Source organism: Callithrix jacchus, chromosome 5 (genome assembly GCF_049354715.1).
Source record: "Callithrix jacchus isolate 240 chromosome 5, calJac240_pri, whole genome shotgun sequence".
NCBI classification, from domain to species: domain Eukaryota; kingdom Metazoa; phylum Chordata; class Mammalia; order Primates; family Cebidae; genus Callithrix; species Callithrix jacchus.
The window spans coordinates 103,929,168-103,941,725 of record NC_133506.1 but is presented as its reverse complement, the minus strand read 5'-3'; the positions used below and the strand labels follow the sequence as shown (position 1 = coordinate 103,941,725).

At 41.3% G+C, this 12,558-nt stretch overlaps 1 protein-coding gene across 15 annotated transcripts in view; it reads right to left on the bottom strand.

Annotated features, from left to right (window-relative positions):
• SSH2 (slingshot protein phosphatase 2) overlaps positions 1-12,558 on the bottom strand; it is a 306,939-nt gene that overhangs the window by 44,146 nt on the left and 250,235 nt on the right. For 12 of the 15 annotated variants that reach the window (XM_078373915.1, XM_035303255.3, XM_078373912.1 and 9 more), the window contains 3 exons: positions 11,361-11,429; positions 10,512-10,577; positions 4,665-4,859 (listed from right to left, as the gene is read on the bottom strand). In XM_078373915.1, coding sequence (XP_078230041.1) covers positions 4,665-4,859; positions 10,512-10,577; positions 11,361-11,416 — 317 coding nt within the window. In that variant the 5' untranslated portion in view covers positions 11,417-11,429. The remainder of the gene's footprint in view (positions 1-4,664; positions 4,860-10,511; positions 10,578-11,360; positions 11,430-12,558) is intronic. The other 3 variants (XM_078373908.1, XM_078373911.1, XM_078373909.1) reach the window with 1 other exon arrangement.

Here is a 12,558-nt window from a genome sequence, read left to right as displayed (position 1 = left end):
TAACCCTACAACCTTGGGGCCTCTCACCACTGGGCTCTTAATTTCTCATGAACCCTACAGAATACAGCCAATACCTGAGCTGTTTCTCTTCAATTAGCCAAGGTATTCCTGTCTTAATTAACTAGGATTACAATTCTTATTTGTGCTTTATTTCTCCTAGATAACTAATGATAGAAAATAAATGTATAATTTCAGTCTTCCATTAAAAATAAATATTGGGCCAGGAGCAGTGGTTAATGCATGTAATCACAGCACTTTGGGAGGCCGAGGTGGGTGGATTGCGTGAGTACAAGAATTCGAGACCAGCCTGGGCTACTGGTAAAACCCCGTATCTACAAAAAGTAAAACAAAAAATTAGCTGAAAAGTAAAATTAAAAATTAGCCAGGCATAGTGGCACATGGCTGTAGTCCCACAGCTACTTGGGAGGCTGAGGTGGGAGGATTCTTGAGCCCTGGAGGTGGAGGCTACAGTAAGCCCTGATTGTACCACTGCACTCCAGCCTGGGTAACAGAGCAAGACTCTGTCTCAAGGTAGAAAAAAAAAAAAAGGTAAATACAAATTAAATACAAATTTTAGTACCTATGTTCATGGGTCAGATTTCCTGGTTCCTAAGCAAATTTTCCCTCAATCCCTCACAAGTATTTGAGGCAGGGTGGTTGGGAAGTAGAGAGACCTAGGTTTTAATCCCAGCCCTGCTATTGATGGTGTGACTTATAACAAGTTCCTTCTCTTCCCTAGGCCTCTGTTTCCTTTTCTATAAAATGAGTAGAGCAGACCGGCCAGGATGGTTCACACCTGTAATCCCAACACTTTGGGAGGCCAAGGTAGGTGAATCACCTGAGGTCAGGAGTTCGAGACCAGCCTGGCCAACATGGTGAAACCCTGTCTCTACTAAAAATACAACAACTAGCCGTGCATAATGGCGGGCGCCTGTAATCTCAGGTACTTGGGAGGCTGAGGCAGGAGCATTGCTGGAACCTGGGAGGTGGAGGTTGCAGGGGGCTGAGATGGGGCCATCGCACTCCATCCCGGGCTGATAACAGCGAGACTATGTCTCAAAAAAAAGAGTAGAGCAATAATACCTGTCTCTACATGTTAGACAGGTAGAATATCTTTATACATGTTACTTAATCCTCATAAGAATACTTAATCCTCATAAGAATATAATTCTTATGAGGATTAAGTAACATGTACGAAGTGCTGAGCATAACACCAGATGTGTATCCCCTATACGTGTATTCCCTTCTTCCTTTCCTTGGATTTCAAAATATAAATTATTCACAATAGAGTAAGTCTATTTTGGCACACATTCTCCCTGTATTCTCAGCATTGCTTTATAGGCTTTTCTAGTCAACTTAGGGAGGAGGGGAAATAGAAAAAGCATTACAACACACAAATCTGCTTTTTCCTTGTTGATTTCATTTGATAAAAATTTGGAAAATACATAAAAATACAAAGTAAATAAAAACCACTGAAAACTCCTCTACCCAGAGAAAATTATTATTAATACTCTGGCCTACAGCTTCCACTTATTCTTTTTCTGTGAACAGACAGATGTTCTTTAAATATATCTTAAATTAGGGTTACACTGTACCTACTAACAGTTAATAAGCTTTATATTTGCCAGGGACTGCCTTTTATGTTTTTTGCTTAGGGATATAAAGAGCAATTTCTTTTTTCTTCTTGTTTTTTGTGCTGTTTCAAAATCTTCTCTAATAAATTTTTTTTTTTTTGAGACAGATTCTCGCTCTGTTGCCCAAGCTGGTGTGCAGTGGCACAATCTGTGTGATCTTCTTGGGTCAGTGCAACCTCTGCCTCCTGGGTTCAAGTGATGCTCCTGCCTCAGCCTCCTGAGTAGCTGGGATTATAGGCGCATACCACCATGCCCAGCTAATTTTTGTATTTTTATTAGAGACGTGGTTTCAACATGTTGGCCAGGCTGGTCTTGAACTCCTGACCTTCGGTAATTTACCCACCCTGGCCTCCCAAAGTGCTGAGATTACAGGGTGAGCCACTGTGCCCAGCTGTCTCTAATAAAATCTGGAAAAATGGGAAGAAAAGTTATCTTTCTCTCATGTAAGTCTGGTTTAGAATGTGCTTTTTTTGAGCTAGATGAGACATCCATTCCTCTCAAACCCATCATCCAACTGTAAAGCATGAAATCACCAGTAACATTTCCCATGAATATTCATCTTTTCAATTACTGTGAGATCTTCAAAAGACCAAGGCTACTGAAAAGAAGGTCCTGGTAGCAATAACACCCTGTGCAAAAAGATACTCTACTGCTTTTTTGACTGTTGCTTTCATACAATTTTTGGAAAGTTCACCTTTTCCAGGAAAGAACATTTGTTAGGCCAGAAGCAGTGGCTCATGCCTATAATCCCAGCACTTTGGAAGGCTGAGGCAGGTGGAGATCAGCCTGGCAAATATGGTGAACCCCATCACTACTAAAAATGCAAAAATTAGCTGGCCATGGTGGCACATGCCTGTAGTCCTAGCTACTCGGGAGGCTGAAGCAGGAGAATTGCTTGAACCCGGGTAGCAGAGGTTGTAGTGAGCCAAGATCATGCCACTGCATTCCAGTCTGGGTGACAAGTGAGACTTCGTCTCCAAAAATAAAACACATTAAAATATTCTGTTAAGAAAACCACAAACTGTTTTGGCATAACTTTAGGAATCTGAAGGAGAATCCTGTTTGTAAGGTCAGACAGTAACTGGCTACTCTTCTTTCCCTCCTATAGAATACCTTGGAAGTGCAGAAAGATCAATTTAGAGCAAAAGAAACATCATGATGAATTTACAAAGCAGGCACTAAGTATAAAACAAATTTTTAAAATACGGCTGGGTGCAGTGGCTCCCACCTGTAATTCCAGCACTTTGGGAGATTGAGGTGGGTGGATCACCTGAGGTCAGGAGTTCAAGGCCAACATGGTGAGACCCCGTCTCTACTAAAAAATATAAAAATTAGCTGGGCGTGGTGGCACACGCTTGTAATCCCAGCTACTCGGGAGGCTGAGGCAGGAGAACTGCTTGAACCTGGGAGGCAGAGGTTACAGTGAGCTGACATCACACTATTGCACTCCAGCCTGGGCAACAGAGTGAGGTTCCATCTCAAAAAAGAAATAATTTCCAAAACAGTCACAGAAGTTTGAACACATAGATCTAAAAATGAAAGAAACATCAGCGTTACCTTAGGCCTTTATCTAACTTATAATACACTGGGAAGATTTAATTAAATCATACTGACAAGGACTTAACAAGGCAAAGGTAGAACAGAATAAGACATCTGAGCAATAAAATATTTAAAATAATTTTTTAAAGTTAAAAATTAGCAGGCTGGGTGTAGTGGCTCACACCTGTAATCCTAGAGGATTGAGGCCAGGAGCTGAAGACCAGCCTGGGCAACAGTGAAACCCCATGTCTAAAAAGTAAAAATTTAAAAATTAGCCAGTTGTGATGGCATATGCCTGTAGTCCTAGGTACTTTGCAGGCTGAAGTGAGGGGATCACTCAAGCCCAGGAGTTTGAGGCTGCAGTGGCTATGACTGTGCCATTGTACTCTAGCCTGAATGACAGAGATCCCGTCTCTTAAAAAAAAAATTAGCTTAACAACTCAGGCATTCTTTTTTTTTGAGACCAAGTTTCACTGCCACCAGGCTGAAGTGCAATGGCGTGATCTTGGCTCACCAGAACTTCTGCTTCCTGCAACCTCTGCTTCCTGGTTTCAAGTGATTCTCTTGCCTCAGCCTCCTGAGTAGCTAGGATTACAGGCATATGCCACCATGACTGGCTAATTTTGGATTTTTTGTAGAGACAGGGTTTCTTCATGTTGGTCAGGCTGGTCGTGAACTCCTGAGGTCAGGTGATCTGCCCGCCTCGGCCTCCCAAAGTGTTGGATTTATAGGTGTGAGCCACTGTGCCCGGCCTACTTAGGCATTCTTTTAACTTGACTAGAAATACCTTGTTTTCTTAAGTATTACAAACATGACTTTGAAAGCTTCTTTGTATCATTGATATGCTTACTAAATTGATTCTTTTAAATAATGCATACTCAAATTTCAGCTCAATTCCTTTAAACTCAAATTTCAAATTAGTGAAATATGAATAATGAAATTTTATGGTATTGCAGTTCTTGACTATGGAGACTCTATTGTACCCTGGGGTGAAGCTTCTCAGGCCTTTGCAGGCAACCATAGGATTCTTTTTGTCTTTTTGAGATGGATGGAGTCTCACTCTGTCACTCAGACTGGAGTGCGGTGGTGTGATCTCGGCTCACTGCAACCTCTGTCTTCCGGGTTCAAGTGATTCTCCTGCCTCAGCCTCCTGAGTAGCTGGGATTACAGGCACCTGCCACCACGCCTGGCTAATTTTTGTATTTTTAGTAGAGATGGGGTTTCACCATATTGGCTGGGCTGGTCTCAAACTCCTGACCTCAAATGATCTGCCTGCCTCGGCCTCCCAAAGTGCTGGGATTACAGGCGTGAGCCACCATGCCCGGCAAGAATGGGATTCTTTATATGTGGCAGATACATGCTATTGACAGTGACTAATATTCCTACGTAAGATTAATTCCCCAAGAGAAAAGACTAGGGAGGAACATGCTTCTTGTAACTCCTCAGGACATAATGGAGAAAACTTCCATAATCCTTAGCAAACTGACTTACATGTCGGTGAAGAGAGTTGGAGAGTCAGGCCGGTGGGACTGTACATCTTGCATAGCATTCCATTCATTGACTGAGGATTGATCTGAGTTGATATGGCTCTCATAATAACTCACCCAGGTGAGAAACAGGCTGCCTGGGTAGTAGTTATGCACTCTGGCGACTTCACAAGCCTTGTGTAAGCTCTGTAGTGCAGACCTGAAAGATATGCTGGGAAATGAGCACCATAGAACTGTGGGGTACCAAAGGCCAATAACCTGTGTACCCCAAACTCTTCTAATTTTTAATTTCTATAGAATTTATCCTCTGGAAAATCTACCCCCTGAAATTCAAGATTCTCCAATTCTGATTATACCATATTATCTATCCACAGCAATGAACAAGACATTTGCTGAAAGAGATGATGCATCATTAAGATAAGGAGAAGGTGGGGAAGGAGAGCTGACAACTCACCAGTGAAAAATAGGTCCAGGTACCTATGGAGCACCTGATCCTATACTATAGTTGGAACCATGCAGTGACTGCTGTATCATTAGAAAACTAAAGATCTAAATAATTTACCATATAAATATTTGTTTTCCTCAGCACAGGATGTTACAACATACATTTTCTGTAATTCTTAAGAGGTTTCACAAAGGTCACACAGATAGATGTCTCTAAGCCTTGAGGACATGTCCTATGTCCTTTAATATCCAGGAAATACTGATCTAATAATATTTATTATTCTTGCTGCCTTAGTATCCTAGTCTCTTTAAATCTATGAGCTATTTTCTAAGAACAGATCTGATTATTCTTTTTTCTTGAGACAGTAGTATCTCCTTCTGTTGCTCAGGCTGGAGTGCAGTGGCATGTTCTGTGCTCACTGCAACCTCCACCTCCTGGGTTCAAGCAATTCTCATGCCTCAGCCTCCCAAGTAGTAGCTGAGATTACAGGCACATGTCACTATGCCAGGCTAATTTTTGTATTTTTAGTAGAGATGGGTTTTTGCCATGTTAGTCAGGCTGGTCTTGAACTCCTAGCCTCAAGAGATCTGCCCATCTTGGCCTCTGAAAATGCTGGGATTACAGGCATGAGCCACCCCATCTGGCCTAGCTCTGGTAATTCTGAGACTAATTAAACCTTCTGACTCTGTCTGAACTCAGGAGCCCAAGAAGAGTAAACAAACTGAAAAGTACATTTTTTGTTATATATGTGGGAAAAGCTTAAGCTAGAATACTAGGAAGTAAGTTATAAAAGAGAAGAATCTTTCTACATTTTGTTTACCTAAGTGACTAAAAGAATACCTACTTCATAGGTGAAGTTCAATTAGTATTTGTTGAGCAAAATGTCTTATTAGCTATAAACTAATGTCTAAGAAAAAAAGGCATTTATGGCCAGGCACGGTGGCTCATGCCTGTAATCAGCACTTTGGGAGGCCAAGGCAAGTGGATTACTTGAGGTCTGGAGATCGAGTTCAGCCTGGTCAACATTGTGAAACCCTGTCTCTACTAAAAATACAAGAATTAGCAGGGCACGGTGGCACACGCCTGTAGTCCCAGGTACTTGGGAGGCTGAAGCGAGAGAATTGCTTGAACCTGGGAGACAGAGACTGCAGTTAGGTGAGATCATGCCATTGCACTCCAGCCTGACAGAGCAAGACTCTACCAAAAAAAAAGAAAAAGTCTTTTTGTTTCCCCATAACAAAAGTGATCCATGCCCGCTTTAGAAAATCAGGGACCTCAGAGAAAAGGCAGAAATATCCTGTAATCCTACCACCCTGAAATAATCACTCTTAAAGTTTTAGTGTACATCTTTCCAGTCTTTTTGTCTATGCATAGATGTATAATAAACAAAAATATGACCATATTCTCCAGTCCACTTATAACTTGCTCTTTTGCTTTACAGCCTATCATCAACATCATTCCATGTCAAATATTTTCCAACTGGATTTTTTTTTTTTTTTGAGATAGAGTCTCGCTCCATCACCCAGGCTGGAGTGCAATAATGCCCTCTTGGCTCGCTATAACCTCTGCCTCCCAGGTTCAAGCGATTCTCCTGCCTCAGCCTCCCAAGTAGCTGGTATTACAGATGGGTACCACCAGACCCGGCTAATATTTGTATTTTTAAGTAGAAAGGGGGTTTTACCATGTTGGTCAGGCTGGTCTCAAACCCCTGACCTTGTGATCCACCCGCCTCAGCTTCCCAAAGTGCTGGGATTACAGGCATGAGCCACTGCACCTGGCTCCAACTGGATCACTTTTAATGGTTGCATAATATTTAATAATATAGATACACCGTAATTCACTAATTCCTAATTTTCAATCATTTAGATGGTTTTCCTTTCTTTTTTCTTTTTTTTTTTTTGAGATGGAGTCTAGCTTTGTTGCCCAGGAGTACAGTGGCACGATCTCAGCTCACTGCAACCTCCACCTCCCAGATTCAAGCAATTCTCTTGTCTCAGCCTCCCGAGGAGCTGGAACTACAGGCGCCCGCCACCACACCTGGTTAAGTTTTGTATCTTTAGTAGAGATGGAGTTTCACCATTTTGATCAGGGTGGTCTTGAACTCCTGACCTCAGGTGATCCACCCACCTGACCTCCCAAGGGGCTGGGATTACAGGCGTGAGCCACTGTGCTTGGCTTGTTTTTCGTTTTTTGCTGACAAACATTCTTATAGCTAAAATCTTTGTACACATCCATGTTTACAAACTTAGAGTAAACTCATAGAAGTGGAGTTTACTAGGTCAAAGATCATGCAAAATGGTAAGGCATACTGGCAAATCACTCTCCAGAAAGGCTGCTCCAGTTAATTCTTCCACCAATAGTACATAACAGTGTTTGTTCCTTGAATCTCTATCAACCCTATACAACGTACATTAAGAAAACAAATTTAAAACTATTTAATAAGAGAAAAACGTGTCAGTCTATTTTTATTAGGAAAACACATTTTTCCTTAAAAGCATAGTTGCAGAGTCTTTTAGAAATGCTTTCAATTATTTAAAGTAAGCCAAAGTCTCAAGAGAATAATCTGAGAATTTCAGTTTCATTATACAGATTCAAAGGTAAGAGCCAGCTTAGTGCAACTTACGGAATGCCTAATGCATGTCTCTTCATCTAAGAAACACATGCTCTAAAAGCATATGCCAGAATCTGGTGCAACTGCTCTAAAATACACTCAAGGCTTAGCCACTTCAGATGCTCCAGCATTGGAGTGCAAAGCTGCAGTTAAGTATCTTCCTGTGAAGGAAACACCTGGTCTAAATGCTGCTTTGATCCACACATCATCTATTTTTTTTCTCCTGTGACTTCAACCTACTACTCCCCATAAGGTACATCAAGAAAAGTTTATTCTGCAATAAGCTAACAGAGCTAGGATGGGGTATCCAATTTTTTGACTTCCCTGGGCCACGTTGGAAGAACTGTTTTGGGCTACACATAAAATACACTAATGATAGATGATGACTTAAAAATAAATTGCAAAAAAATCTCATATTTTAGGAAAGTTTTATGAATTAGGATTAGAATTTTAAGAAACTTATATGAATTTAGGAAAGTTTTATGAATTAGGATTAGAATTTTAAGAAACTTATATGAATTTAGGAAAGTTTTATGAATTTGTGTTGGGCCACATGCAAAGCCGTCATGGGCTGTATGTGGCCTATGGGCCACGGGTTGCACAAGCTTGCTTTAGAACATCAAAGCTTGGCTGGGTGCGGTTGGCTCACGCCTGTAATCCCAGCACTTTGGGAGGCTGAGGAGGGCAGATCACGAGGTCAGGAGATTGAGACCATCCTGGCTAACATGGTGAAATCCAATCTCTACTAAAAATACAAAAAATTAGCCAGGCGTGGTGGCATGCTTCTGTAGTCCTAGCTACTTGGGAGGCTGAGGCAGGAGAATTGCTTGAACTCAGGAGGTGGACGGTGAAGTGAGCCGAGATACTCCAGCCTGGGCGACAGAGCAAAACTTCATCTCAAAAAAAAAAAAAAAAAAAAAAAAAAGAACATTACTTGAATTAAGACTGCTCTGTACGCTTCCCCAAAATATACCCCAAAACACTGTCATTTGTGGTTGTTACTGCTGTTTGGCTTTACTTGTTACTTATGAATAGGTCAATTGCCTTTAACTGAGCCTTAGTCAAAGGAGGTCATAAATTTTGTAAGCTTTCCATGAGAAACTTACCTGCAAAATATGCCCTAACTCTAAAAATCTGGTCTAAACACATGACCTGAAACTCTGTCCTATCTTAATTACTGCAGGAAACGATAAGACTTAATTGTTCAGTGAGTCTTTGGACTCCACCCACCTCCATCCTATCAATTCTGTTTTTCAGGGGTAGATTATCTCCCTGGAGTTTTTTCAGGCTCTTTTATTTCTTGTTTTGCTTGTATTCTGTCCATTCCACTCCTCACAGGGACTTCTACTACACAGGCAGCTGAATAAGAAAATTAAATTCAAATCCCTGACTGGGGGATGGATACTGAATCTTAGTCATATCATTCTCTAGTTATATAATTTTCTAGATAATCTAGAATAAGAGAATAAAGGCCAGGTGCAGTGGCTCACATCTGCAATACCAGCACTTTGGGAGGCCGAGGCAGGAGGACTGCCTGAGGCCAGGAGTTCAAGACCAGCCTGGGCAACACAAAGAGACCCCAGTCTCTAAAAAAATAAAATAAAATAAATTAGCCAGGTGTAGTGACACATGCCTATAGTCATGGCTGCTTAGGCGGCTGAGGTAGAAAGAACACTTGAGCCCAGGAGTTGGAGGCTGCCATGAGCTATGATTGCACCACTGCATTCCAGCCTGGGCAACAGAGGGAGACCCTGTCTCTATAAAAGAGAGAGAGAGATGGAGATAGAGATGAGAGAGAGAAAGACATCTATCCTATCTAAGTGTAATGTAAGAAATACTCTGCTGAGACTTGATTATGACAAAAACAAATAAATAAAAGAAAAGAGAGACATACTCTCAGGCCAGTTATGTAACCCCTCCAAAACCTGTTTTCTCATTCATAATAAGGGGCTAATATTATTTTGGGGGCTTGGTATAATGATTAAATATAATCCATGTAAATAACCCCAAAATGTCCACATGACAGCTGATGGTTATTAGCAAGTATAACGTTTTCTCTAGGCTTTATTTGCATTATGAAAATAGCCACCAGCAGTTTAAATGGAAATTTATCTATCTGTAAAGTAACTCTGTGAATGTTATCCCTGGTTACCTTAAGAAATAGCTAATGCAGGCCAGGTGAGGTGGGTCACGCCTGTAATCCCAGCATTTGGGAGGCTGAGGCAGGTGGATCACGAGGTTAGGCGTTCCAGACCAGCATGGCCAATATGGTAAAACCCCATCTCTACTAAAAAATACGAAAAATTAGCCAGGCGTGGTGGCGTGCCTGTAGTTCAGCTACTTGGGAGGCTGAGGCAGGAGAATCGCCTAAATCCAGGAGGTGGAGGTTGCAGTGAGCTGAGATCGCACCACTGCACTCCAGCCTATGAGACTCGGTCTCCAAAAATAAAAAAGAAAAGAAATAGCTGGTACACAGCAGTGTGATGTTCTAGACTTGGCTCTTAGTCCACTAAGTAACTAACTTAGTCAATGTGTCCGTAATAAAACTCAGTTTCAACTGGCTTATCTGAACCATTAAGTCTCTGCCAGAGCCTAGAATACCACCTCTGAATTTCACTTGTTCACCAACACTTCTAATTGCAACAATTTGAATGTTGCATTTCTAGGTCATCTTTAACTATGGTGGTTACACGAACAGATCATTCAGCATTTTCATAGCAAACGGTACCATTTCTCACAACGTATTGCTCCAATAACATTAAAACACTTTCATAGAGATAGTAAAGTCATCTTACCACATTGCCTGCACAGATACAGGTTTGAAGATGTGAACTCTGTTATCAGTCGATACGCTGAACCCACTAAGGACAAATGAGAACAAGACAAAAATCCACAAATTAGGGTAGGTTATTTCAGTTGTAAGTTTTCAAGGATGTTTCCCAGGCTTACAACTGGCTCAGTAGAAGGAATTATCAGGCATTTCATGTAGAATTTTTAACTAGAGCATAAGACTTGACCGAAAAGGTTCAACAAATTGTCTGATTTCATCTACCAGGCAAAATGAATGGATTCCCATATTGGAGTTAGGAAACTAAATGCAGTTTCCCAGCTGTAGCTGTGGACAAACTGTTCTGTATATTTCTGTTTAGAAGTCTTGTGGATTCTTAGCAAACCTGACCCTGGTTTTATAAACTGGAGCAAACATCTTTGTCTCTTGGGGACACATTCTAAAAACATTAGGAGGTAGGTGGGGGTGGGGTCACTGGAAGGAACTGGCACAGGAAAAGGGTTATACTGTAGGCTGACAGCTGGCAGAAGCAGCAAGAGGTTATTTGAAACAGAACATATCATCCTTTGGGAGAGCATTGCAACAGTCCCACATGCTCAGATTAAAGAGCCAACAAACTAGTTCTTCTTTGTCTTGATTCCTACCACAGTTGGCCTAGAAGAACAGAAGTGAGAGACCCTGGCAAGTTGTATTTTTACTCCATTTTACAAAACAGGAGTTTAAAAGGACTCATTGAGTTGCTGACATGAAAGTTCAGTTGGCACACTGGACCTACCTTTTAGCTGAATGAATGGGCACTAAGATGGAACCCCACCCCTTGGCTTTCTGTAACAGAATGAAAAAGGAAATCTCTTACCCATCACCATCCAAATGAATTAGTGTGTCGCTCCAGAGAGGCAAAACTAAGCCCATGGTACAAGTGCTACTGCAAGAGAAGAAATAGTCCACAAGTTACTCCTGTTACTCTGGGAAGCAGTCTTTTGTTTACTAACTCTTTCAACATGAAGGATAAACTCTTAAATTCCAAATTCTGGCATATGTGTTATAGTAAATAAATTTCTATCATATTACTACTAATCTTATGTAGAAGATTAATAGGAGACTCAGGAGCTTTTTTTTTTTTAAGAGATAGTGAGTCAGTTCCTTAAATATTTAATAAAGAAAACTTACTGACTCAGCTTCCTACATTGTCATCTTGCAGATGGCCACTATCTAAAAAATGCAGATGATTGCTATTGTCTTGCATTTGGCAGATCTTAGCACTGGGTACAGAGCCCAACTTAACTTGAAGGATTTTTTTTTTTTTTTTTTTGAGATAGAGTCTCACTCTGTTGCCCAGGCTGGAGTGTAGTGACACACTCTTGGCTCACTGAAATCTCTACCTCCCAGGTTCGAGAAATTCCCCTGCCTCAGTCTCCCCAGTAGCTGGGATTACAGGTGTGCACCACCATGCCCTGCTAACTTTTTGTACTTTTAGTAGAGATGGGGTTTCATATGTTGGCCAGGCTAGTCTTGAACTCCTTATCTCAAGTCATCCACCCACCTCAGCTTCCTAAAGTGTTGGGATTACGGGCATAAGCCAGATGTCCAGTCCCAAGGATTATTTTTAATGCCAATAACTATTGCTGGTTGCTGGAGACCTTGGGTTGTGTGATTTGCCTCTAATTCTCAGGTTTAATGAACACCAGAACACATTCAATAGATTAAAAGGGAAAGGGAATTAAAAATATAAAGCAGTAATTGTTAATAGCTTGTGATCAAGATAGACAAAACAGACATAACACAACTGAAATCAAATCAATGAAACACTGCTTTGTGACTGTGTACTGAGCTAGCACTGCTGAAACACAGAGTTAACAGAAACGTCAACAACCACCAAAAGGGTAGACCTAGTATGGTATTTAAAAATACTATTTCTTTCTTTCTTTTTTTTGAGACAGAGTCTCCCTCTGTCACCCAGGCTGGAGGGCAGTCAGCTCACTGCAACCTCTGCCTCCTGGATTCAAGTGATTCTCCTGCCTCAGCCTCCTGCTGGGATTATAGGCCTGGCTAAT